The sequence below is a fragment of the Giraffa tippelskirchi genome, chromosome 3, assembly GCF_054371585.1.
Source record: "Giraffa tippelskirchi isolate mGirTip1 chromosome 3, T2T-mGirTip1v1.2.pri, whole genome shotgun sequence".
Classification (NCBI taxonomy): Eukaryota; Metazoa; Chordata; class Mammalia; order Artiodactyla; family Giraffidae; genus Giraffa; species Giraffa tippelskirchi.
This window is the reverse complement of record NC_137277.1, coordinates 17,180,594-17,207,478: the sequence shown is the minus strand read 5'-3', so window position 1 is coordinate 17,207,478 and position 26,885 is coordinate 17,180,594. Positions and strand designations below refer to the sequence as shown.

The window sequence follows — 26,885 nt, the reverse complement described above, 5'->3', positions numbered from 1 at the left end:
CAATCCTGCAGGCAGATCACGAAGGCAAGATAACATCGGAAGAGAGAGCCAGCCAATGCACGCAAAGGAGAATGATGTAGCACCCAACTTCCTGCCTCAGTGATTCACTGAGATTCTTTCCCTATTTTCCCCTTTAAAAACTGTCATGGCTGATCGGCTATACCCCAGTACAAAATATTTTTGGTGTTAAAAAAATAAAATAATAAAAAATAAAAACTGTCTTGTCTGAGCGGAATCTTCAGAGTTGGTCTCCGTACATGAGTCCACCTTCTCCCCAGATTGCCGGGTTTTGTGAGTAAAGCAACTTTCCTCTGTACTGATACTTGCCTCTTGAATTATTGGCTTTTGAGTGGTGAGCCACAGAACCTGAGTTTTGTAACAACATGCAGGGAGCCCTCCTTCCTGGGCCATCTGTCAGAAGTGGGGGCTGAAGGGGGGGCAGTCACCGACCCTGACTTGGTTTTGTCACTTATGGGGAGACAGACTGCAGCCTTTTGAGGACTGAAATGCTTGAAGCCCAGGGCTTGAGCCTGAGAGAAGCAGAGGCCATGCATGTGTTGGGGGGCAGGTCTGAGGATCTGTGGGAGCCCCAGCCTGAGAAGACAGGCCACCTGCCCACTGTCATCCATCCCCAGGGAGACCAGGGAGGCTCAGGAGGCCCTGGATGCCATCCACCAGAGAACAAAGTGGTCAGAATCTGAAGAGGGGGAGGAGGAAGAGGGGAGGGAGGAGGGAGACAGGGAAGGGGAGGAGGCAGAAGGGAGGAGGCAGAGGGGAGGGCAGAGAGTGAAAGAAGCACCCAGAAGTGAGACAGGTGGAGAGGGCTGGCCAAGGGCTCCAGAGGAGGTGGGGGCAGGTGAGGGGGTGTGGGGGTCGGGCGTGGGCCCACCAGGACTGTGGCTGCACCAGTGGCTAGGTGGGGGCAGGGGGACAGGACAGGGTGCCCAAGGGTCCCTGGACCATGTTGAGGCTGTGAGTTTTCATTTGCCAAGGTGGTGGGGGCAGGAGTCATTTTATTAGTTGCAGGTTCCTGGGTTTAGGTGTGAAAGAGAGTTGCCAGGATACAGGCACCAGACACCACTTGTGCTATTACCCTAGTGGGGGTTGCGGGCTGGGGAGGATGGGGGGGCTGCAGGACTGAGGAGGGTTGGGGGCGGATGTGAGGCCTGCGGTGTGGGGAGGGTGAGAATTTGGTGAGGGGAACTGCAGGACTTGCCTCTCCTTCCTGTCCCCTGAGAGAAGCCCCCTCATGGCAACCACAGCCTCTGCTGATGCAGCTGACAGGCACCTGTGGGTAGACTGACATTTCGGTGGCTGCTCATCTCTATGCCTGGCTCCTCATGTTTACCCCTCCCCCTTGCTCAGGCCTGTAGAGACCTGAGTTCTCCACGGGGATAGTGAGAACAGCAGATGGACTTCTCTGTAGCCCTGACCCTCAACCTGCAGTCAGGCTGAGGCCCTCCTGTCCCTCTTGTGGCATGGTCCCCGGGTGTCCCCAAGCTGGTCCCATGAAGCCTTGCAGCCCTCCCCTGGCCCTGGCTCCCTGAAGCCCCTCAAGCTGTTTTTCTCATCAGCACCCAAGTGCTTCTTTCCAGATCTCTCTCCTGGTTCACGGCTCCTTGGGGGTTAGGCCCCTGGTTTACCGCTGTACCCACAGGGCCTAGATCTGCACCTCGTGCAGAATGGCCACTCGGTCAGTATTTGTTGCATGGACATGAAAATTGTTCGGTGAGAAGAACAAAACTGCTTTGGCTCTGCCTTTGGACCCCAATGTGGTTACATCACTCAGGCATCCATAGGGCACAGCCCGGTGTGTTCTTCAGGCCGAGCACCCACTGACCCTGAATTGGGTGTCCCCTCCTCAGAGAGCCCGGAGCTGACCCCACAGCAATGTGGTATGTGGCAGGGCTGGAAAATTCCACAGTGGGATAAGGGCTTGTGATGGTCTCAGCCCTAACGGTGGAGAGGCCCACAGCAGACCCTCAAGGAAGCTTCAGGGTGTGGGGCTGAGGTGGGTCTTTGACCTGGGATCCGTGCTGCCCTTCAAGTATCTAGGCCCCATCTCACCTGCCGTACAGAAATGACCATCCACTCCATGGTGTCTAGAAGTTGTGCGTAGGTAGTTTGAGCTGGAACTCAGGATGGACACCATCTCCTGGAAACATACTAGCCAGTGGGCTCAGGCAGGTTTACTATGTGGTTCTGACAATCCGGCCTCAGATGCTCCCAAGGCCTGGAGCATCAGGTATGATGTAAAACTTGGTAAAGGTGTGTAACCGCAGTGGTCCAGACCCCTGTCTCCCTCCAGTCTGCTTGCGTGTCAGGTGGCCTCAGTCTGGCCCAGAGCGTCTCTGAGGCCTGGCTAAGAGTAAACTGAGCTGAGAATACATTTCGTTGGTTTGGTAGGTCTATTTATGGGTGTGCAGTGGCTCTAAGATCGATGCAGGTTTTGCTGTCTATCTGGGAGAGGAATGGTGAACTGAGGGTGAACACGTGTGTGCTAAGTCACTTCAGTTGGGTCTACTCTTTGCAACCCCATGGACTGTAGCCCACCAAGTTCCTCTGTCCATGGGATTCTCCAGGCAAGAATACTGGAGTGGGCTGCCGTGCTCTCTTCCAGGGGATCTTCCTGACCTAGGGATCGAACCCACGTCTCTTGCAGCTCCAGCACTGCAGGCAGGTTCTTTACGGCTGAGCCACCAGGGAAGCCCAAGGGTGAATGGTACTCCCCCAAATTCATGTCCACCCGGGACCTGTGAATGGAATCTTATTTTGAGACAGGGTCTTTGAAGATGTAGTCAAGTTAAGATGAGACCATCCTGTCTGGCCTTAATCCCGATATGACTGACGTCCTTATAAGGAGAGACAGTTTTCGATACAGGGAAAAGGCTATGTGCTGACAGGGCAGAGAGTGTAGAGATGTGGCCACAAGCCCAGGAAGCACACATCTCTAGCACCACCAGGAGCTGGAAGAAGCCTGGGGCAGATTCTCCCTCGGAACCTCCAGGAAGAACCAACCCTATCTTGGTTTTGAACTTCTGGCCTCCAGAATTGTGAAAAAAATAATTGCTGTTGTTTTAAACCACCAGTATTGTAATTCATTATGGCCTCCATGTACAGATTTCTTCCCTGCACGCCCCCTGCTCTGGGCGGGCTCTCTGGCCTCATGACAGGAAGGTGTGAGGTGTGTGGTTCAAGGGGTGGACAAAAGGGACCCGTGTCCTTCGGTGCCTGGCAGCGTCAGGTGAAGTGTATGAAATGTGAGATTGTTGGCAGAGGCCGTGGTACTCGTCCATGCTGGTCAACACACATTTTGCTTCCAGGACTGCTCTCCATGATGCAGTCAGACACAATTATAATTGCACCTTCTACCCCCTGCCCCCATCCGTTTTTCTTTTTGTGTGAGACTCTTGAAAAATAGAATTTTCTGAAATCCCTGTGTATGTAGGGAGCCAAGGCACTTGTTTCACATCCCCAGCTGGCCAAGCACATCCTGGTCCATCATGAACATCTTGTCCCGGCAAGGCTTGTGCTTTCATAAGAAGGATATTTCTTTGTGTTCTTTTGTGGTCATCTGAAGAGGCCACCAAAGAGGAGGCAGTGAAATTATACAGCCAAAAAAAAAAAAAGAATGGTCAGCGGTGTCAGTTAATTTTAAAATATTGTCACTTCCTGGATATTTTGGATGCTTTATAAAATTTGTGATTTCTTTTCTCGTTCCAAATAACCATTTGCTTCTGCCCCTGGTTTTGTACTGGTGATTTCATGCTGATTTGCTTAGAGAGCCCCTCTTGGTGCACATGAGGTCTGGCTCCCCTGGGCTGCACATCCTGCCCGCACCTTGGAGTGAGCCTCCCTGCCACACTCTAGGGCGAGCCTGGGTGGAGCTGGGGGCTGGCCACACAGCCTTTAGGCTGGGTGCCTGTCAGAGGCCCCTGCATATTATCCAGGATAACTCACAAGCTGCCCCCTGCTCCCCCTCAGAAGCTCAGGGCTGACTTCTCATGGGAATGTCTAGTTAGGATAAAACATGTGTTGCTATTTTGTGTGGTTATGTTTGTAGCTCATGTCAACAGCGTCGAGTCTGCAGACTTCATTCTGTTTCTGCTTTTGCTCAGCTCCTCTTGACAGTAAATGATCATTTTTAAAAGTTTTTCATATGCCGTGGCGTCATGTCTGTTTTCTGTTTGATGAGCGTGGAATTTTACATTAACTAACAGCGTAATTAACATCTGAAGGGGCATGTTGAAATCTCAGGTTTAAGTGGTTGATTTATCTATTTCTGCCAGCGGTTGTGTCCTTCCTGTTCATACCTATTTTGCTAATTTTAGATACATGGGTACACATTGGTTATATGTTTTTGTTCTGTTGTTGCTTTGCCAGCAGTACTGTTTTGTCAGAAAGTAGAATTGATAACTCTGGCTTTCTTGTAGTTCATGTTTGCTTTTTATATGTTTTCCATACTTTTTGTCCCAAAGGTGTCCTGTTGCTCTTTGAAGAAAATAGAGTGTTGAGTCTTTTCTTTTAAATCCAATTTGAGACTTTTTTTAATTTGAGAGTTTAGCCCAGGGTTTTTGGGCAGGCCAACCTGGAGTGGAAGGAGGGCATCCCTGGGCTGGCCGAGACCCTCCATGCCAACCCCTCTGCCCACCATGCCAGCCCCTCCCCATTGGCTGCAGTCCCTGGCCAGCCCCTGTGTCGGGAGGGTCAGTGGCCACGCTTGGGCTTTGGGGGCCTGAGAGGAGAGGAGCCAATGCCTAGAGACCTGTGTTTCCATTGCTATCCCCAGTGCTAGGCCAGCCTGGGCCAAGCTGAACTCTGTTTCTCCAATTCTGAAAGCCCCGCATTGGAAGCCCCAAAGCTTCAGTTTGAGGATGGGCGCTGCTGCCTGCAGTCAAGGCCTTTGCCTCCAGCCTCCAGGGGCTCAGCCCACACCTGCACAGGTGGTGGAGCGTTTGCTGTACGGAGGCCACTCTGAGGGCTGACCTGAGGTATCTCAGTCCTCATGGCCCCCCATCCCCAGGTAGAGCAGCCCCTGCCCTCCTTTTTTATTGATTGATTGATTTATTGGCCATGGGTTGATTTATTTATTGTGCAGCTCTCGGGATCCTAGTTCCCTGACTAGGGGTCGAACCTGGGCCTTTGGCAGTGAAAGTACAAAGTTCCAACCACTGGACTGCCAGGGAATTCCTGGCTCCCATTTGACACTGAGGAAATCGAGGCCCAGGGGTAAACGTGGGAGAACCAAGACCCAGAGCGCACCCAGGCTGTCTGTCACAACAGAAACAAAGCCAGCAGTATTTAAATGCCAATGTGCTTATTGTATGTAACATGCCCAGCAAGCATGGGGCTCGATGTGGGGCAGGGGGTACATAGAGGAGGGACTCAGCCCTGCCCTCCCTAAAAGGACAGAGAAGCAGACAATTAAGGGTGATCACATGAGGGGTGGACGGTGGGCAGCATGACCCCCAGCATAGACCACGAGGAAGGGAGGAGGACGGAGGGGGCACGACTGCTGGTCACTGGGGTGGAGTCGGGTAGAGCGATGCATCCGATGACAAGGGCCTCTGGAGGTGGGCTGATGGGCTGAGGGTGCTGTCTGCTTTTGTCTCAGGAGCTGGGAAGAGGCTAAAGCTACGGTGGGAGCTGAGGGTGGGGGCAGTGGAAAGCGCCCTCATTGTAACTGGGAAACCACAGAATCCAGCTCTTTGTAAATTATTATTATTGTTATTATTTATTTGGCTGCGCCAGGTCTTAGTCACAGCACTCAGAATCTTTGATCTTCCTTGCGGCATATGGAATCTTTAGATAGCGGCACGTGGGATCTAGTTCCCTGACCAAGAGTTAAACCTGGGCCTCCTACATAGGAGACATGGAGTCTTAGCCACTGGACCCCCAGGGAAGTCCTGAACCCAGCTCTTGAAGGGAGCATGGGCCCACTCCCCTGATTTACAGATGGGAAAACTGAGTCCCAGAGGGGCAGGACTTGCCCAATGACATGCTGCTGAGTGGTCAAGAGCAGGGACCAGAAGTCAGCAGGTAACAGGTGAACACCTGCTGTACTTGGCTCAGTAGGGCGGCCTGCCTTTCCTAGGGACCCTGGGAATGGGGGTACTGTGTTCCTTGTCTCTGCCTCCCCTTCTGGGTCCCAGCTGCAGGTCCTGATACCCTCCACAAGAGCTGTTGAGATCACATCCCAAGCTGCCCATCCCAAATCCAGTGTGTCCCAGTGACTCCCTGCCCCAGTGACACACACCCCACAGCCAGACAGAACCACGTTTTCTGTTCTCCCATTATTTCATCTGTGTAGACATAATAGTGCTGCCAGGTGTTTAAACAACCACATACACCCATCTGTACTTTATAAATGTGGGGTCACACATATACTCTGCACCAGCTTGTATCCTTATGACATCTTACAAAGTTCCTAGCATGATGTTTCAATCTTCATGGGGTCTTTTTAACGCCTGCTGCGTGTGCACACCGTAATCGATTGAGCAGTTTTCTTATTTGGACATCTAGGTAGTTTCTCAGTGGCTGATTTTGTTATTGAAAGTAACACTGCCATGGCTATCACTGTAATCTTGTTTCTGTGACCAAAGATCATGTCCCCAAGACTCAATTCCAGCTAAAAGGAATGTCATTACTTAAAGACATTTTAATCTTTGCAAACCTAGTGGATGAAGGGCTTTCTCATTTCAGTTGGTGGGCAGCATGGTCTACCAGTTCTTGGCCCCAGATCCAGGAGGATGTAGCTACAGTTCATACCCATGCTGGGTGCACCTGTTTCCCCAAGGTCAGTTCCCCAATTCCCACCACACCCCAACATGAGCGCACACTGGGAGCAGCCCAGTTAAGAGCCCAGCAGCTCTGTTAAGACTCTCAGATCATTGCTCCCCTTCCTCCGTCCCCAGCTCACCCTGTGGTGGAGGCCAGGGAGGCTGGGAGGACTCCGATTGATTTTCACCTTCTCAGCCATAATAGGAACTGGAGTGAGTTTGTGTCTCCTGGCCCCTCCCTCCTTCCTGAAAGTTTCACACAGAATCCTTTAGGCTGCAGAAATCCTCAGCGGCGCCAGAGAACGTGTCGGGCAAGCCTCCCCGCCTCGACTCTGAACTGGCTGAGAAATAGACACTGGAGTTGGAAAGGGGAGAAGAGAAGTCCTTTATTTCTGGCAAGGCTTGACTGGAGTCAGAGTTCAGCTCCCAGCCCCCCAGCTGACCTCTGCCCCAAGGCAAGTCCATCCATCAGAGCAGCCTCTTCTGCCATGCAAGGGCCAGGGTAGCCGTAGGACAGAGAAGTTTCCTTCCCAGTGGTTCCAAGGTGCCAGGAGCAGCCTCAAGGGTGGGAGGCAGGCAAGGAGGGCTTCCTGGAGGAGGCTATGGGAGCCTGACTGCTGTGGGGAGCTGCCTGTGTGTTTGCTCTGGGTGGATGGTTGGCCCAGAGATCTGCTGGACAGAGGGAGGCCTGGGGTCCTGCTGGGCTCACTGGTACTGGTTGGGGACGGACATGGTGTTACAGCGGCTGTGGGACATGTCCTCATAGATCACGTACACTGGGCTCTTATCCTTCACACAGCAGAGTTTCTGGATCTGAAAGAAAGCCTGCTGTCTCCCACTGGGGCAACTCGCTCAGGAGCACCCTCTGTCTTCAAGGCATTTCCCCTCAGGAAGCTTTCATAATAGATTTGGGGGCCTGCATGAAGCTGTTCCAGGAGAGTCCTCGGCCAGCCCCCCGTTTCTCCAGAGCTGCCCAGGCCTGGGTGAGGTAGGCAGAGGCAGGGCCCCGGGGGCAGCAGTAGGGAGGTGGAAGGTGGAATTGACCTTATACCCTGTCCCTGGACAGGGATGGGGGGCCTGGCTGTCTCAGGGGATGCAGAGCAGGAGGTGCTAGGTGAAGGCAGGGGCGAAAGCTGAAGGACCAGGGGTGAGTTGACCACTTCCTGGCCCCCGTTTCTGTTGGCCCCTCCTCTCCCACCTCCAGCACATGATTGCATGTGGTTTTCACATGCTCACAGGCCTCACTCATGTATGCATGCACATATGAGTACATGTGTGCACACTTTCACAGTCACATGCAGCATGCCCATGTTCTCTGAGAGGATCTCTCTGGAACCCTCTGTGAAAAGTATTAGTCGCTCAGTCATGCCCACCTCTTTGCAACCATAGGGACTGTAGCCCACCAGGCTCCACTGTCCATGGAGATTCTCCAGGCAAGAATACTGGAGTGGGTAGCCATTCCCTTCTCTGGGTGATCTTCCTGATCCAGGGATCAAACCCGGCTCTGCTGCACTGCAGGCAGATTTTTTACCCTCTGAGCCACCCTGAACCTCGCTAACCTCCCTTAAATAGCTGACCAGGACCTGTGTTCCTGGCACCACAATCATCCCTGCAGGTGGTTCCAGTTCTTGGGCTTCCTCTCACCTTGAACCCCACCATCCAAACCCTCTAAGCTCCCAGGGCCCCTGACAGAAGGAGTGAGTGAGTGCTGGGGTTTCCCATGTGGCCAGATCCCTGAGGCTTACCCACTCTCCTTCCCGTCATGCTCTCTAAGAGGAGCGGGCTTCTAGGGACACCGGTGACACCCGAGGGTCCATACTGACCTGTGTTCTTTTCAGCACAAACACTGCTCCCAGTCCCAGCCCGACAAGGAAGAAGCCCACACCCAAGGCCGTGGGGAGGGCAAAGTGTATCAGCCGAGACTCCTGGCATGTGTTCGCTGCCTGGGGCAGTTGGTCTGGGAAGAAGGAACGGAGAGAGGCATTCGGCAGGTGAGGGAGTCCCTGGGAACCTCTGCAGTTCAGGGCAGGGTAGGGCTTTGGAGTGTGTGGGGGGGTGGGGGGGAATCCAGGAGGCTTCCTAGAGGAGTTGGGCTCATGTTAGAAGGAGTAACTCAAGCAAGCTTAGAGGGAAGATTCCCAGACAGGGGCAGATGGAGCCCAGGCTGGCGAGTGGCAGGTGGAGAGGTCCTAGGGCTGGCACACTGCCTACCTGTCACCATGATCAAGGTGCCGGGACCAAAGATCTCATCATCCATGATGGCCACGCAAGTGTAGCCACCGGTGTCGGCCAACTGCAGCTGGTACAAGCTGATGGTCAGGTTGCGTTGCAGCCCCGAGAAGGCAATGCGGCCCTGGAACCGTGGGTCCACGGTGGGCTCCAACCCATCTTCATAGTAAATCACATCGCTTTTGCTCGGCCAAGTTTGTCTCAGGTAGATGCCATGCAGAGTCCCCAGGGTGGAGCAGGTGATGTTGACGGAGTCCCCCTCTAAAGCGATCGTTTTGCGAGGGGACTGCCACACCTCTGCAAGGAGGACCCGCCATCATCACCACTGGCCTAGCCAGAAGGGCAGGGACCCATCTCTGTGCAGGGGATGGTGGCAGGGCAGAGGTGCCCAGGGACACTCCACTGTTGACATGTCACCAAGGAAGAGGCAACTTTTGGAAGTCTTGGAGCAAGCAACACATGATGCCAGCACCCTGGGCTGTCCTCAAGTTCCAGAGGGATCCCAGAGGGCCAGGCCACCTGTGACCTCTCCCTACCCCGAGGGTCAGGGGAAGTCGGAGGTGAGGCCTCTTCCTTCCAAAGCACTCAGACTTCCAACCACTCTCCCCGGTTCTACACCTTCTCCCCCTCTTAAATGGCAGTTCCCGCAAGAGCCAGGGGCACTGTCTTCTCTCCCTGTTTCTTTTAACACTGACTGACTCAGTTTCCCCACCATTTCCAGGCACCTGAAGCCAGTGGCTCCATGGGGTGGGCACATCCTCGCTTGTCCCTGAGACACCCCAAAATTTCCCTTGTCTGCCTAGTGGGGCCCAGCAGGGCCCAGCTTCCAGGTGCAAACATAATCCAAACATCAACTTCTACAGAAACTAAATTCTGCAGCTGTTTTTGGGCGGAGGGGGCACAAGAATTGTGGCCGCCAAGTTCCCCATCCCACTTTGTGGAACTAAGGTCTCTTTCTCACTGCAGAACTTTGCGCAAAAGGCAAGCAGAAGGACGATGTTTTCTCAGGACAAAGACAGCCTTGATGGTTGTAGGAGAAAATTCAGATAAAGAGAAAGAAGAGTTTCAACCACAGAGACTCTGCACCCATACATCAGCAACATCTTGATGCACATGGTTTTGGGTCCAAGTGTCCAAGGCTGGACCTGACCCCCGGCAGGGACTGCCGGGGCCCCAAGGGAAAGTCTCCCTCAAAGTCACCAGAGATCACCCCCTTCCCCGGAAAGAGAGTCTGAGGTGGGGAGGGGAGGGCTGAGTGGAAGCGCTAAGCCTGCTTGGGAGTATGGTGGGGGATGGGGTAATGGAGAGTCGGGAAGCCTTACCTCCGGAGGCCTGGAGCAAGGGGAACAGCAGGAGCCCCAGGAGCCCAACCATGCTCACTGCAGGAGGAAGAGCAGGGGCCCCTCTCACTGGGCTGTCACGGTTCTTCCTGTCTGTAGCACCCAACTGCGTGCCACCACCACTTCCCAGGTGCCACTTTCAGGCGCGGAGGGAGCAAGATGGAGCAGGAGGTAGGCAGGGGGGCTGCACAGAGTGACGGGTGGTTGAGCCCTCCAGGAAGGCTTGCTGGAGGTGGTACCATGAGCGAGGGGACGTGCTGTAGGCTGGGAGGGGCAGCGCTCCTCCCCAACTCTTAAGTCTGAGCGCTCACATGTAGAGCTAAGATCCTGGCCCTCTGCCCCAGTTGCACACCAGGGAGAGGAGAAAGGAGGGCAAGAATAGGCAGGGACAGGACAAAGAGAAAGATAAGGGGGTCCCCGGGTGGGGTTGGGGGTCAGGTTCCGGATGCCCCAGTCTTCTGGTTCACTTTCTACTGGGACCTGATTTATGTCCAGAAACTTGGAGTATCCTGTCTGTCAGCCCTGCAGCCTGGGCTGAGTGTGGTCCTAGGGAAGGGCCCGGGGCATGTGCCCAGGTTGTGGCTGCCTGAGTGGCTTGCAATTCTCTTTCCTGTGGGTGCAAGGGCTGGAGACCGCTCAGCTGGGCTACCATCCAGTATGTTGGTGCACCAGGGTCCTGGGGAGCAGCCCCCAGGGCAGAGGGAGACCCCGGCCTGGACCCTGACCCCGAGGGCTTGGAGGTCCTTGAAGAAGAGACAGACTCTGGGCAACCAGGAGGAGGAAGACATTTCTCTGTCCTGGCAGTCTTGGGCTAGAGGTCCAAGCTTCCAGTGTTGGCCCCAAAGCCACATGTGCATGTGCCAGGTGTGTGGACGTGGCTCACGCATGGCCAGACAGCCCTAAGATATTTCCTCCTTGGAAACCCCCTCCTCTGACTGGATGCTCCTGTGCTGATGGCTCGGGGTCCTGGGTGGGGTTTGAGGTCGGGGCAGATTAGGTTTGCTGGGCCGATGGCCCCTGGCGGGGGCTGTCTACCTACCTACAGACACTCCTTGCACGAGAGGGTATCTATTTCTGGGGCAGAATCTTGCCAAAGGCCCAGAGGATCCTAGCAAAATTGTTGGCAAGAAGCAATAAAAGCGTCAGACTTGTCAGAACACGCCCCATTCCAACCTCATCCTACCTTTGTTGGTCACCAGCGCTCCCTGGGCGTCCACACATGCCAGTGCCAGTGCCAAGGGCAGAGGGTGAAATGGACTAGAGGCCCGTGGCCTGGAGACGGCTCCAGGGATGGACGAGCAGACCTGCGGCAGGACACACAGCGCCTGTTGGGAGAGGGGTGCCAAACCTCAAGGGGCCATAGGCATAAAGGACTGAGGAGGTGAGAGAGGGTCAGGTAGTACATCTGGGAACAGGGTTCCAAGCAGAGGCATCAGCACACACATGGTCCCCAAGGCCAGAGAGTGCCTGGGCTTTCTGAGGGCCTGCAAGAGGGCCAGCGTGGCTGAGGAGGAGCAAGGGGGGCCTGGGGGGAAGGGTCTCTAGACCACCGCAAGGACTCAGAGCTAAACTTCCTTTAGAGAAATCCTTGAACATACAGATAAGTAACAAGTAGAAAGTTAAAATTAGTCAAAGACCCAGACACAGTATTTCTTTCTAGGTTTCCTCCCTTGGGTATGCAGGGGCTGAATGACTTGATGTGAGCCCGTCCCACCGTAATAGCAATATTAAAATGACCTTTGAATGACTTTCAAAGAGTCAACACCTTTGGTCTGTTTCAGGCAAAATGGAACAGATTTCCACGGCCCCCAAAGCATGGGGGTCCCACGTGCCTTGCCCACTGTGTCTTAGGGGCCTGGCCCAGTGGGTGGAACACACCCAGCATTTCTGGCATGAACCTTTCTTTAACCTGGGAGATATACAGTCAGTTCTAGACCTGGACTCTGGGTGCCAGTGAAGCTGTTCTGGGATCGTTATTACCCTCCTGTGAGGACACAGTCACCAGGCACCATGCATTGTGTCCAATCTGAGATTCTTCATGGTGAGTGAGGACTCCCAGATATCTGGCCTTTTGGATGTATCTGGACTTTCTTTTTTTTTTTTAATTTATTTATTTGACTGTGTCGAGTCTCATGGGCTCTCTAGTTGTGGCATGTAGGCTTAACTTCCCCACAGCACTTGGGATCTTAATTCCCTCACCAGGGATTGAACCCACGTCCCCTGCATTGCAAGGCAAATTCTTCACAACTGGACCACCAGGGGAGCCCTCATTGGGACTTTTCAGCTTTTAAGACTCACAGTAGCTTCTTTCAGATTTTTATTTTCTTCACTTAAAGATATATTTCTCAGCTCATTCGATGATTTGCTAGTAGGTTTAGTGTATTCATCTTGAGGATTAGCAATGTGGATGTTTGCTTTGCAAAGTACTGAATGTGGTACTTCTAGAAAAACCTTCTTTTATCACCTTATATGTGCCTTTTAAGAATACACTCAATGAACCATCAAACCAGCTCTATCTTTAAAGGAACTTCTCTACGCTGAAAAGAAAAGGCCACAACGAGAAACAAGAAAAGGATGAAATGGGAGGGCTCACTGGTAAAGGCAAACATACAGTAAAAGTAGGAAACCATCCACACACTCAAATATGATATCAAAACCAGTAACCATGAGAAGAGGAGAGTACACATGCAGGACATTTGAAATGCATTGGAAAAGAAGAGATCAGCAACTTAAAACAATCATGCATGTATATATAGACTGCTGTATCAGAATCTCATGGTTACGGCAAACCAAAAATCTATTAATATCATAGATATACACACACAAAAGAAAAAGGAATTCAAGCACAGCACTAAAGATAGTCATCAAATCATAAGAGAACAAAAGAGAAAAGAAAGAAAAAAAGACCTACTGCCACCCACTCCCCCCCCAAAAAAAAACAATGGATACACTCAGTGGAGTTATACAGTTTTTCTTATAAAGACATCTGGCGTATACAGTTTGGGATATGGTTTGATATACATTTGGGAACAGGAAGGGGCAGCAGGTAGGGCAGGTGGCAGAGAGGGGAGCCCCGGGGCTGGGGGAGACCGGGGAGGTTGGACACAGATCCCACCAGAAGCCACCTGTCCAGCCTCCCATCCAGAGGGGCTGCTCTACCCCTTGGGGGTGGTGGAGGAGGCCCCATGCATCATCTCAGGCCACTGATATCCTCATTTCGGTTCCACAACTGCTGACAGGAAGGTGCCTCAAACTGGTTCTTATTCATGTTCCAAAGACAAGAGGGTCCAAGAGGGTCTTATTCATGGTCCAAAGACATGATCAGCTGAGGACCCCAGACTGGGGCATCTCCCAGGTGACAGCAGCGTGGCACTCCTGCCCAGGGTAGGAGCCCAGGCCTGGGTTGGGGAGGGGTGGGGGAGGATCCTGTTAGGTCAAGTGCTTTGGAACTTGAGATTTTTGTACTTTGGGCCCCAGGACCTACTAAAGAGCCCTCTTTGGCGTGTGTGTTAGGGAGAGGCCAGGAGGTTGCCAAGCTTCCTAGTCCTCGGCCTGGTCTTCCCCGCAGCGCTTCCGCTCTGTGTAGTGCGATACGCTGGGTACTCCGGACTCAGAGGCTCCTTACCTGGGGAGAGAGGGAGGGAGGGAGGGAGATGAAAGCCATGTGCAGACACCACTCTGTCTGCAGGTACATCTGCAGACACACCCACTGCCCACACATCTTAGGTCTCCTGGAAGGACCAGGAAGTCTAGCCCCCATGCCATCCTCCAGGGTGTCCTAGGGACAGTGTGGACTCAGTGGCCTGTCTGGGAGTGGGGCATCTGCGTTCTGGGCCTGGGACTGTATTTGCTGGCTGGGGTCCTCTGGGGGAGGGGCACTGCTCTCTGGACATCAAATGCTCCCCACTCTCTCACTTGTCTTGGTGGGTACAAAGCCATGGGGAAGAGTGTCTATGCCAGGTCTGAGATGACACCACGCAAGATCCCCTCCCCAGCCCACTAACCAGGCACAGTGGATCATACCTGCTGGACCCTGGAGAGTGGGGAACCACGCCTTCGGCACCAGGCCAGCGTGCAGATCACCAGGATGGAGAGGACGATCAGGGCGAGGATGGGGAAGACCACCTGGATCTGGCTCTTGTCCTTGGGATCAGTCTTGAGACTGTGCAGCTTCATCTCCGGGCCTGCAGGGAGAGGGCAGGACCACCCTCCTTTATTCACCTGTGCAGGAACCCCTGACCACCTTGGGGGCACCCTCGAGGGGGACATCGCCTGTGGTTGGGGAGCCCATGGGTGGGAGAGTGGCAGGGGGATGGGTGCATGGGATGGGCAGGGCTCCAGGCACAGAGGGTGAGGGTGTCTGAGGAGGGAAGATCCAAGGAGGCTTTCTGGGGGCTCCCCTCCTATAGCCCAGGATGAACATAGAAACACCTACCCACTGAAGGTATGAAGAGCAGGTCTTGCGGCTCTGCCAAAGAGACACAGGGCAGGTTGGTGGGGGGCCTGCCCAGGGCAAGACTGACGGAGCCCCTCTGCCCAAGGTATCAGATGAGCCCTGGATACAGGAGTTCATGAAGGCCTCACTGGGTTCCCCCCCCAGGGCCCGGCTGGGTTGGGGGGTGCCTTCTCAGCCCCTCCCACTGTTCCTGGTCCGGGGCAAAGCTGAACCCCTACTTCCTGTCCCCAGTGCTCAGGGTGACTATGACTGCGTTAGAACAGGTGAAGGGGGTGGGAGGAAGTGATGCTGACTTGGGGAGTTTTGCAGCAAAGGAAAGGGTGGGGGTCGGGGGATAGGAGGTGTTTAGGGAGGGAAGGCACCAGCTCCCTGAGCAGACGGGGACAGTGACCAGGCTAACGTGCAGGGACTGCCCTGAGGAGAAGCTCAGAGAGGGCACAGATGTGGGGTGGGTGGGGCAGGGTGGAAGAACTCTTCAGGCCTCATCTCCGTGGTTCTGGGCACCTCCGGTGGGCAGGAATCACTCCTCCCTAGTTGCTTTCGCCTCCCTCCAGTTAGAGAAGCTCTTGGGGGTCAACTCCCCCCTGCCAACCCCGCCCTGCTCACTTGAGACGTTCAGGGTGGTAGTTCTGAAGCTTCTCTGGAGCCCCATCAGACTCCACTTGTACTGCCCTGCCTGGATGTCCTGGGCTTCTTCAATTACTAGGTGCGCCTTGCCCTCTTGAACCCAGAGCTGCCATCCATCCTGGCAGAAGTTTCCTGGGGCCTCTACACTGAAGATGAGCTTCCAGGGTGCCGTGTGGTTCGCTTGCAGGGAGATGTTGATGCGGGAGAAGGCATTGGAGATGCTGCAGGTCATCATGGCTGGCTTGCCCCTGAGCACAGAAACCACACCCTTGGTGCAGTTGGGGTGGTCCCAATCTGTGTGGGGGGACAGTCACACATGTGGGTTATGGCTGGACCTCAGGACATCCACTGACTGCCCTTCCTGGGGTCACTGACATTACCTGGAGCCTGGGCCCCTCCTGGCCTGATCTAGGTCTCCTCCCACACCTGTCTTGCCCCTGTTGGGGTCCCCCTAGCAGAGCTGGGACCATGCAACTTACTTCCACTCTGAGCAATCCTGAGGGCAGCCAAGAACAAGAGGACCCAGAGCATCCTGGGAGCGAGGAGAGTGGATGCTGAGGTCACCATGGCCAGCAGGACGGGGAGGAGTTTTAAGGGGCCCCTCGGCCTCCTTACTGGTTTTTGGGACACTCCCTGGAGGAAGGAAAGCTGATGAGTCAGAGTCCCCTTAGGCTCCTTTGGAAGCCAGTGAGAGGGGCTACACCCTGGCCAGGGTGGGCGAGGGTCCCTAAGCTCCTCCTTGACCACTGTGTCCTGACCCTCCTTTATACCTTTATAATGTCTGCAGTGGGACCACTGCCAGATAGATGAGAAACACAGATGAGACAGGAAACAAGTCCCTGGGAGACAAGTCCATTTATATTGCAGAGGTTATCTTGAATTTTATATAAAACATGCAAAACTCCCTGAGCCGTGTGTCCTGTAGAGACTGGTCGTGACACACAGAATCTTGAGTAACCACTTGAACCTGACACCAACCTAAGACCACCTTGGATGCTGCCAGCCCCTCTTCCACTCTTGCATTCTGAGGCTTGGCATTTGGGGACCCTTGGTGAACTCTCCAGATTTGCTTTTATCAACAAAAAGAGTCTTCCTGTAGAACTCGTGAGTTACAGTCCAGAAAGCTGAACTTCCACTTCCTCTGAAACAAATGCTCATCTCAGGCTTTGGCATCCAGTAAAACTGACATTTGGGCTTCCCAGATGGCCCAGCGGTAAAGAATCTGCCTGCCAATGCAGGAGACACAAGAGATGAGGGTTCAATCTCTGGGTCAGGAAGGTCCTCTGGAGTAGAAAATGGCAACCAACTCCAGTAGTCTTTCCTGGGAAATTCCATGGACAGACTCAGAAATGACTGAGCAACTAACACTTTCACTTTTCATAATGACATATAGCTATCATTCGGTATTACGCAAAGGATGAGATGGTTAGATAATATCACCAACTCAATGGACATGAATTTGAGCAAACTCAGGAGATAGTGGAGGACAGAGGAGCTTGGCAGGTAACAGTCCATGGGGTTACAAAGAGTTGGATGCGACTTAACAACTGAACAACAAAAAGTAGCTTCACTGCCCTAAAAATCCTCTGTGTTCCATCTATTCACCCCTCCTTCCCCCCAACTCCTGACAACCATTGATCGTGTTACCATGTCCAGATTTTGCCTTTTCCAGAATCCCGTGGAGTTGGTACCCTTTGGTTTTGAATTCAGTGTCTCTGATTTTTGTTTTCCACTTTGAGGGGAACTGGGCAGAAGGGCCAGGAGCAAAGGGAACTGTGGATGTAATCGCTTCCAGGAGCTGGGGGCCATTGGTGACCAGCCCCAGTCCTGACTCCAGGAGACTCTGGGTCAAACAAGGAGAATGACATGGGGAGGGACAATCTCAGCCCCCAGATCCCTGTGACTGGTGCTGCTGTCTCCCGCTTCCCTTGATTTTCTAAACTTGCTTCTATTCCTTATTTATCGTCAGAAGGACAGCCTTCTTTTCTCACATATGTACAACATTTGTAGTTGAGGAAGAAAGACGTCACCTGAGAGACATGTGTTGTTGTGCACACACGTGTATGTGATTTTACATATGTGGAATCAGGTTAGACAACCCACTACTTGTCTCTTTCTTCTCTCCCTCTGTACTGTATGTACTAGGGTGAATGTTGTTCTTGTTTAGTCACTAAGCTGTGTCTGACTCCTTGCAACCCCATGTACTATAGCCCACCAGGCTCTTCTGTCCATGGGATTTCCCTTGCAAGAATATTGGAGTGGGTTGCCATTTCCTTCTCTAGGGGATCTTCCCGACTCAGGGATCAAACTCACATCTCCTGCATTGGCAGGCAGTTTCTTTACTACTGAGCCATCAGGGAAGGGTGAAAGGTGGCCCCAAAACACATGTGCACTCGGAACCTGTGAAGGTGACCTTACTTGGAAGTAGAGCCTTTGCAGCCATAAATAAAGAGGAGGTCGTATTAGAGCAGCGTGGGCCCCAGCCTAATGTGACTGGCTTTCTTATAAGAAGAGAGAACTTTGTAAGAAAGAGACACAGGGAGAGGCCAGGAGCTGACAGAGGCACAGATTGGAGGGACGTGGCCACAAGCCAAGGGACGCCAGAGCCACCAGAAGCTGGAAGAGACAAGGAAGGATTTTCCCTGCAGCCGTGCTGACACCTTGATTTTGGACTTCTGGCCTCCAAACTGGAGGAGGGCAAACTTTGGTTCTTTTGATCCCGTCCGTTTGTGGTCCTTGGTCACGGCCGCCCCAGGACACTCACACTGTCCCCTCCCTCTTTCCCCAGACCTCAGCTTTCTCCTCACTGGAATAATCAGGCACAAACCCCAGACACTAGAAGGAGTGTTCTGGGGTCGTGTTCTGTCCATTTCTCTGCGTCTGGTTCTCACTTTTTAGTGTGTTGCTGGTGAGATCTGCCTCCCCGGATCCTTGACTTCAGTGGCTGCAAGGATTCCCTTTGTCTTAGCTTGTGAGCTGCCCGGTCCCCTTGGCTCCCAGCTCTGCCTCTTCCAGGTAACACCTGGTGCTGTGGGAGGCTGACCAGCTCATCCCGTTTCTGGCCCTTTGGGTTTCCATATTGTCACTGCCTTTGCAAACCCTTTGCTCATCTTCCTGGGAGTGTCTGTCTTCTCCTTACAGGTTTATAAGACTTTCACCCCTTAAAGAAACAAACTGCCTTCCAGGGTAAGTACATTTCCATCACCATTTCTCCCCTGATCCTCTCTGGAGTAAAGACTCCACGTTTATGTTGTCCTGTCTGTCTTTTCCTTGAACGCTTCAGAGTTTTGTTTTAAAGCAGTTTTTGTTTGTTTGTTTAAAGTATCCTTTTAAAAAGGCTTCCCAGATGGTGGAATATCCATCATGGTCAAATTTTGTCTACTTTTATGCTCAAATCTTGAATATTCCTAAGGTCTATTTGCAACTGGCATGTCACAGGTCTAATTTTGCTTCCTTCCCAGGAGGACAAGTGGTGCCCGAGGCACTGAAGAGTGAAGCTCCCTGTCCCCCTGGCCAAGGCACCCCCACCATGTGGGGCTGTTCAGGCCCTGCCAAGCCACGTGATACAAGCCACTATGCTGTCCATCGTGTGTTTTCACCCCTGGGAGGGCAGGTTCTCTCTGTGGCTCTGTTTACCTTTCCTTGGACGTTTGTTTTGCACAAGAACATTAACATAGTTTTAATCAATTTCTTTTTTTTTTTTTAAAGAACCAAGAATTTGGTGATTGAGTGAAGAGAGACAGCTGCCCTGATCCTCCCCAACCTGCGCAGCGTAATGCAAAAGAGGCTGAGATTTCACAGGTGGACACAATCCAGTAGCTGCCTTTCAGCAATTGCCAGGATGGGTCATAAATAGCTCATCACTATTACTTGCTGCTGAGAACCTCATGTGATGGAAGGTTCTAGAAAGAGGTGTTGCAACTTCCTGTGCTGGGGCTTTTCCTGGCACCTCAGATAAGATCTGCTCAATTCTTTTCCTGAGTATTTTTTACAAAATAACTTTTCTTAGATTGGAAGTTTCTCATACACAGATTGGCACCCAGTGAACCACAGGGCCCAAAGGCATCCCTGCTGGTGGTGGACAGCGACTCCTGGCTCCCTAGCCAGAGCCCTCGGGGCTGCCTGGAGGGAGACCCTTGCCCAGCGATGTCCTACCCTGAGCCTGCCTGAGCAGGCAGGAGAGCCATCTTGTGTGCTCATCTCTGGCCACTGACCTGTCCTGGAGGAAGCCTTGGGCAGTACCCCCAGCGTCTCCAGTCTCCTCAAGGTCTCCCCGCGGACCCCAGCCACTCTGCTGCTTCCACTGACAACAGAACAGCCTTTGGCCCCCATGTTCTCCACCGAACGTGGGCCTGGGTGTCCCATCGACAGGGAGGCAGTCCAAGTCTCCCCAGGCTGAAGAATACGTTCCCAGGGAGGCCTGCCCACTGGCCCCCAAGGCTGGAGCAGGCAGGTGTCCTCAGGGTCACATGGAGGGTTCACCCCCCCAGGGAACCAAAACAGCAGTGTCACCTCAGCCTGTGCTCTGAGAGCAGTGATCCCTCAGCTGTGTGAGAGGGGGAGCCTCCTGCTGGTGACCTGGCATCATTACCCAATGCCCAGCACGACCAGGAGACTTAGTGGGAAGGGCAGGTGTGTTCTTTCTGGGAGAGAGATAGCCAGGTCTGTAGTATCCAGAAGGAAATCCACCCCCTCAAAACCTTTCCTCATCACCTATTCCTGGCCATTGTCCAGCTTTTATCCTTTCCATAAATTTAGGAGTCATGTTTCAAGTTCCTCGTGCACTTTCTGGGATGTTGAGTGAAAAGTGAAAGTGAAAGTCACTCAGTCCTGTTTGACTGTTTGTGACCCCATGGACTATAGTCTGCCAGGGTCCTCTGTCCATGGGACTTTCCAGGCAAGGATACTGGAGTAAGTTGCCCTTCCCTTCTCCAGGGGATGTTCCCAACCCAGAGATTGAACCTGAGTCTCCCGCCTTGGAGGCAGATTCTCTGAGCCACCAGGATGTTGACTGAAAATAAATGAATGAGTGGGTTCATTCACAATCCTGAACCATGCAGGGTCTCACTCCATGCAGAGCCAGGACAAGCTAGTCTGATGAAGACACCCCCTTTACAGAAGCTTCCAGGATCCTACTCCCACTCCCTGCAAGAACACCCTGTCATATGCACACAGGCACACACACACACACACACACACACACACACACACACACACAGTGCTGGGGGGAGGGCCCCTAGGACCTCCCACATGCTCTGCCTATAATAGGTGCTCAATTCCTGCAGACCTGCTCAGAATTCCCTGCAGGGCCAATCCCACACCAAGGGTGTGGTCAGTCCCCTCCAATGAGCTCTGGGCAGGTGCCTCAGAAGAACTGAATGAGTGACCTCAGCAAAAGGGTGTTTTTGTAATACACGCTGGCTGGCCAGACTGGACTCTGGGAGGGAGCGTGTGTGTTGACCAGTAAAAGGAAAGCAAAAGGACGCAGCAGGTTGAAGTCCAGAGATCGGCTGGGAGGGCAGCAGGTGTCTTCCAACAGCGAGGGAATGCCCCCCTGAGAAAGGTGTGTGGGGCTCTTTGAGCCTAAGTCAGGCCCACCAAACCAACCTCTGCTCTCAGTATCTCATAGTTTGTCTACCTGCCAGGGAAACACCCCAGAGAGCCTCTCTCACCAGCCTCCCCGCCCTGCCAGCCTCCCTGCCCCAACCTCTGTGGTTTTCACAACACTACATATCCCTATGTCCTAAAAATTCATTCTTCCCTGGTAGCTCAGCTGGTAAAGAATTTGCCTGCAATGCAGGAGACCCCAGTTTGATTCCTGAGTTGGGAAGATCCCCTGGAGAAGGGATAGGCTACCCATTCCAGTATTCTTGGGCTTCCCTGATGGCCTAGATGGTAAAGAATCTGCCTGCAATGTGGGAGACCTGGGTTTGAACCCTAGGGCAGGAAGATCCCTTGGAGGAGGGCATGGCAACCCACTCCAGTATTCTTGCCTGGAGAATCCCATGGATGCCGAAGCCTGGTGGGCTACAGTCCATGGGATCACAAAGAATCAGACATGATTGAGCGACTAACACTTTCACTTTGCACATACCCCTATGTCCTAAAAATTATTTTACATTGACTCATTTTTTAAACATTAGTATCTGTTTTAGCTTCACCTTAAATACCCATTTGTAGTCACGAGATGTGCTATTTATAGGTATGTGTTCACAGATAATGAAATGACCAGAAGACTATGAAACCAGGAAGTGTCACAGACTCTCTACCACCACCTGGAGTCCTCCTGAGGGAGTATGGCCTGTGCAAAGGGGACCCCTGGCCATCTTCTGTCATGTTGTCCAAGGTTGCTGAAGGTGTGGGCTCCCAGACGGGCCCTGGTTGGGACTCCCTGCTGCTCTTCCCGGTAACCCAAAACCTCCAGTCTTCTCTGAGCCTTCCCCAGGCCATGGCGGGACTCTGCCCTCACACACATGAGCCTCTCAGTCCAGCTTCATGCGTTCCCTGAGGTTCTCCTCACTGGGAAAGCCCCTGGAGGCTTCCAGAATCTGGATAAGGAAACGCCAGGGTCCCTTCCCACCAGTCTCTGCCCCCAAACTCCAATCACCTTGGGCCTGGCTCCTCATTGTCAGACAATAGAGCCTAAAAGCTGGCTAGAACTCCAGGTTGTGGCAGATCCTCAAAACCATAGACAAGTCTCAACTAAACCAAATCTGTACAATGGAGACACAGACTTTTCCACCTTATAGAGAGCTGTCTGCAAAGAGCTGGACTGGGGATGGAGGAGCTAGACTGGTATGGAGGGGCTTGTCTGAGGATGGAAGAGCTGGAATGGGGATGGGAGGAGCTCTCTGTGTCCTCAGGCACCTTTGTTGCCCTTATCAGTCTGGGGTTCCACTGTTGTCCTATTTTTAAATATAGGTATATTTTATATAATATTTGCCACATATTTACATTTCAAAGTGATTTGTTATCTGAAATTCAGACAGGTTTTTAAGTTTGGCATTTCTACCCCTCTTCCTGAGTCTCTCCTCTTGTCTCTGATGCTGCAAAAGACAGAAAAATGGGAGAGAGAGAGGCCAGGGCACAACAGGGGAAGAGAGGGGTGAGAAGGCAGAGGGTCGGGGTAGTACAGGAAGACTGCATGCATGGGGCAAGACCTGGAGGGGCCCTGAGGCTTCTGGAATTGGGAAAAGTGAGGCAACAATTCATAATTCTCTCAGATCACAGTCACAGGTGCTGCTATCTACATATATTAAGCTGGGACACACAGCTGGGATTTGTGCTGTCACTGGGGACCTGGTCACATTTGAGAGTCAGTGAAACACCTTGGAAAGTGCGTGCTGTTGCCAGCACTTTGTCCTGCCACAGCACCTTGGGGAAACTGAGGCAGCAGGTATGTGGACCCGAGGGTTATCGGCTGACCAGGGCCACAGGGGTTCTCGGTCAGCAGGGATCTCCATTCCTGCAGCACCTAGGAGAAGCTGGACCAGGTTTCCCATGCAAAGGCTCAGTGGTAACTTGTATGAACCTGGATATTTACATGGGAAGGTGAGCACCCTGCTGTTCAGCCTGGCCTTTCACCAACAGTGTGGAGGGAGGCAACCAACCACCTTCGGAAGACAGCTGAAACGGAGCCCCAACCCTGGCTCTGAGGGAAGAGATGCCCCAGTCCAGGGCACCTTTGCTGTGTCCTGTCCCTGCTGCTATGGCCAGGAGGGATCCCTACTGGGCAGTAATGAGTTCCTCCAGGCCTGGGGGCTGAGTCTGTAAACGCTTGCAGCCTCACAGCCTCAGTACCTGCCAGCCCATCAGCTGGGCTACTTCTCACTCTCTTTCACAAGGCACTTCCTCTGAGAATCCTCCCCATCCTGCTGGTGCAAGGATGGGGAGAATTCTCAGAGGAAGTGCCTTGTGAGGCTGGGGGCGGGGGGGCCCTGTACCTCCCCACCACCTTCACTATTTAGTCTCAGGGGATGAGGGTCTTCCAGGGTCTCTGGCTCCACAGGCACTGGGAGTGCAAAGTGACTTTCAAATAGCAGATCATTAACCAGCAGTGGGTGGTGCATTGAATTTAGAGATTGCTGCTGCAGCTTAACCAAAAATGAAAGGAGAGCATAGAAAGAGGCAGTGGAGTGCCCCTCGCCCCCCGACCTTAGGGGAAGTCTCAGAGGTTTCGCTCTGTTTTAATGAGTGTTTGTGAGTGAATGGGCTGAGTGTGCGTGTGTGCCCCTTGTGAGTGCACACAAGTGTGTATGTGCATGAAAGTGAGCGTGTGGGCAAGTATGAGAGCCGCAGTGTTGGCCTGTATGTGAAAGTGTTTCACCCCAGATGTGATCCGGGGCAGCAGGGGCTGTGTGGGGATAGGTGGACATCTGGGAGCTCGAGATGCCAACTTTCTGCCCCTCCAGAGAGAGGCAGAGCCAAGCTTGGGTCCGCCCTTCAGAGACGCGGTTCCCCACCAGGACTGCTAAGTCTTTGTCTTTATCTCTCCCTCAGCAGAGGTGCAGAGCGCAGAGCCCGAGAGCTCAGCGCCCCATCTTCATCAACCCAGCCCCTATTCGAGTGAGCGGAGCCACCCGACACCAGGAGCCCCGGCCATCGCCCCTCAAGCTCTCACCTGCGCCGCCGCTCTCGCCTGCGCCGCCGCGTTACCCCAGCTCCTCCGCACCCGCGGCTCCTGCACGCCGCCGGCCCTCCCGGCCGGTCCGCAGCTACAGCCTGTCTGCTCGCTGGTCTGCGTGGCTGGACTAAACCCGAATGATGATTCCAGGGCGGAGCCAGGAAAGGAGGAGGAGGCAGGAAGGATTCAGAATCCAGGCACGTGAGGGCTGGCACCCAGGTCCTATATTCAGAAAGGAAATCTCAAATTATGGGAAGTCACTCGAGTTTCAGGAACTGCCCAGAGTTGAGGGGAAAAGATGATTTTCTTGATAGTGAATTCCTTATTATATTTTTATTAGACACAGGGCATTAGATGATGATTCTAAGAAAACGGTAGGTCAGTTTTCCAGGAGAGCCAGTTCCTAGAGTTTTCCACTTTCAAGCTCTGTCTGAACAGATCCTTGTTTAGGGAGCTGGGTGTGTTCACCCCACTGCGTGGATCTGGGGACCTCCCGGTCCCCTGCTGTGTGCATCAGCCCACACACAGACACTGGACAGAGCCCTGCCCATTGAGAATCCTCAGAGCCTGATTCCAACTTGTCAGAAGTGCAAGTTGGGTCCACCTAGATAGAAGTCATGCTGGGGGCGCAGACAGGGATAAGGAGCAAGAGTGAATAGGAGCAAGTGGTAAAGAGTTTCAAATATAAATTGTCCTTCATTAGCCCTTGAGCAGAAGGAGCCCCTCTTCCCAGCTCCCTCCCCACGGAGGGTCCTAGCAGGGTGGGTGTGGAGACACTCTGTGGACAAACACAGGTGACCCCAGGACATACCTGAGTGCAGTCATTCCCAGAGGGTGGAGTCCAATAGGCGCTGACCTCAGAGAAGGGCTGGAAGCTGGGAGTTTCCTTACAGGGGTGTGTCCATTTCTCAGGTACAAATGGTTTTGGTGCTTATAAAAATCACTAAGATAGAAGTTTCTCTTTGAGACTCTGAAAGTAGAGAATAAGGGGAATGTGTGAGAGTCACAAGGGTCAGGAAGGACAGAGGTGTTTGAATCATTCTTTGTTGGACTCCAGGCTGCGTTTTTTTCAAAATGCTGGAGGCAAGCGGCTGCTGTTGGCTTGAATCCTGAGTCCTTGGTCCATGTCCAGCCTTGCTAGCTTCCGGGCTCTCAGCAGCAGGGCCTAGATTTCCTGCAGACCAGGAGGAAGGCTGCTGTTGTCACTCCCCGCTAACTAACCTGCCTGCTTACACCCTCCAAGCTTCATCTTCCTTGTGGCAGAGGGGCAGATGTGCAGCTGCAGCTGCGGGCAGCATGTGTCCTGTGAGCTCACACCTGGGGCGGTGGAGTCATGAGTCAAGGGTGAGCAGAAACGAAGGGGCATGTGCAGGGCTGGGCCTGGCTCTGCCTCCCTCACCCCTAAAGAGAGAGGCTTGGAGAGAGAGACCCAGCAGGGATGCTGTGTCAGGGGTTGGGGGGCAGGAGAAAGAGTTTGCTTCTGTTCAGTGTAGGACGTCCCTCATCAGACCTGCACTTCTAGAAAGGGCCCTTGGAAGGCAGGAGTGGGGTAGGGGCAATGAGTCTGAAGGTCCTTCCATGGGGTTGCAGAAGCCTCGAAGGTGTATGGAGAAGGGAGATCCCACAGTTATTGGTGGTTTGGAGGTGGAGTAAGAAGGCTAAACGTCTGCAGCACCAACTGAGTGGCATGTGGACTGTCCCCTTCCACTAGAACCCAAAGTGACCTGCTGGTAGGGTGTAGAGTGGAATAAGGGGCAAAAAGGTGTCTCTGGGCCACCAGGGGAGAGGTCCCATAGGCTGTGGGCTCAGGCTGGGCAAGTTCTCATCAGGTGGGCAGAGAGAGTTGCTGGTGTGGGTGATGCCCGGCTTTCATGTAAAGAGAGGAGGATGCAGAACCAACTTCTGGGGGATCCCTGAATTTTGTGGGTGGCAGAGGAAGGGCCCAGACTGGATAGGACAGAACATTCCAGCTGCCCCACAGGTGGAGCCTCTAGATCTTCAAAGAGATCAGGGGCAAGAAGGGTTATCTCTCCAGCTGGACTCAGGGCCTGAAGGTTGACCGACAAACTGGTATCTGGAGCTGGGTTGAACAGGACAAAGTCCTGGCTGTGCCAAAGGAGTAACCTTTGCCTGGTGGATAAATAAACCTCAAAGTCACTTGTCCTCACAGGAAGATGGCACAAAAGTCAATGTGAAATTCATCCCCCCTACCAAGAGGCACGGAGACCTGGGTCCCTGGCCCCATCCCAAGGGCCATCAAGGCAGCAAAGAAGGGCCTCATATATGATCCAGCCTGGGGACCAAATTGCCACACGTCATCTATGATGCTTGCCCCACATTCCCCTCTGTGCTGGAAGGAGGGTCTAGTCCTAAGGCTACCTCCCAAATCAGTCCTTGCTTCCCCTCCTATCCAGCCTTGCCTAGGGTCTCTCAGCTCAGTGGGCTCCTGGGAAGGGTTTGTTGTAGCAGGAGGAAAGGAGAGTCCCACACACTGATAGGCCTTGAGCATCAGCCAAGCACTTAGAGTCTTGTCCCTACAAAATGAGATCTCCTGGGACTTTGATGAAAATGGGTGTCCTGATAAAGCATTTGAAAATGAAACTAGTTTATGTTGAAACAAACCACTCAAATGTCCTAAGAAGATAAGATAAATGAACTGTGCTGTACCTCACTGGGACTCCTGTTTTCTTCCCGAAGGTAACATTCGTGGACACTTCCTCTTAGGGCTTGCTAGACGTTTCTTGTGTCTGTGCAAACACTCAGGCTTGTCTAAGGCGTGCATCTTTTCCTGGGCAACCTGGGACCCTGTCTTTGAAGGTCGCTAGGCTCCC

The 26,885-nt window shown here is 53.1% G+C and overlaps 2 protein-coding genes across 10 annotated transcripts; both read right to left on the bottom strand.

Moving 5' to 3' along the window:
• Positions 1-7,140: 7,140 nt before the first annotated feature.
• On the bottom strand, positions 7,141-10,391 carry CD7 (CD7 molecule). Of its 2 annotated transcripts, XM_081576936.1 has the most exons (5): positions 10,331-10,391; positions 8,991-9,305; positions 8,603-8,736; positions 8,153-8,291; positions 7,141-7,592 (listed from the first exon to the last, which is right to left on the bottom strand). In XM_081576936.1, exons 1-5 carry the CDS (start codon positions 10,380-10,382, stop codon positions 7,564-7,566), a joined length of 669 nt encoding a protein of 222 aa, XP_081433062.1. In that variant the 5' UTR covers positions 10,383-10,391; the 3' UTR covers positions 7,141-7,563. The 2 variants fall into 2 exon arrangements, with proteins under 2 accessions (XP_081433062.1, XP_081433063.1); XM_081576937.1 differs by lacking the exon at positions 8,153-8,291.
• Positions 10,331-24,158, bottom strand: SECTM1 (secreted and transmembrane 1). Of its 8 annotated transcripts, XR_014078850.1 has the most exons (7): positions 24,052-24,158; positions 15,911-16,064; positions 15,411-15,725; positions 14,784-14,816; positions 14,372-14,532; positions 13,833-13,973; positions 11,532-11,673 (listed from the first exon to the last, which is right to left on the bottom strand). XR_014078850.1 is itself a non-coding variant. In XM_081576928.1 (6 exons), the coding sequence occupies exons 2-6, from the start codon at positions 15,996-15,998 to the stop codon at positions 11,500-11,502; spliced, it is 771 nt and encodes a 256-aa protein (XP_081433054.1). In that variant the 5' UTR covers positions 15,999-16,064; positions 24,052-24,158; the 3' UTR covers positions 10,331-11,499. The 8 variants fall into 8 exon arrangements, 7 of the variants coding, with proteins under 7 accessions (XP_081433054.1, XP_081433057.1, XP_081433058.1 ...); XM_081576928.1 differs by lacking the exon at positions 13,833-13,973 and having other exon boundaries at positions 10,331-11,673; XM_081576932.1 differs by lacking the exon at positions 11,532-11,673 and having other exon boundaries at positions 13,304-13,973.
• Positions 24,159-26,885: the final 2,727 nt, after the last annotated feature.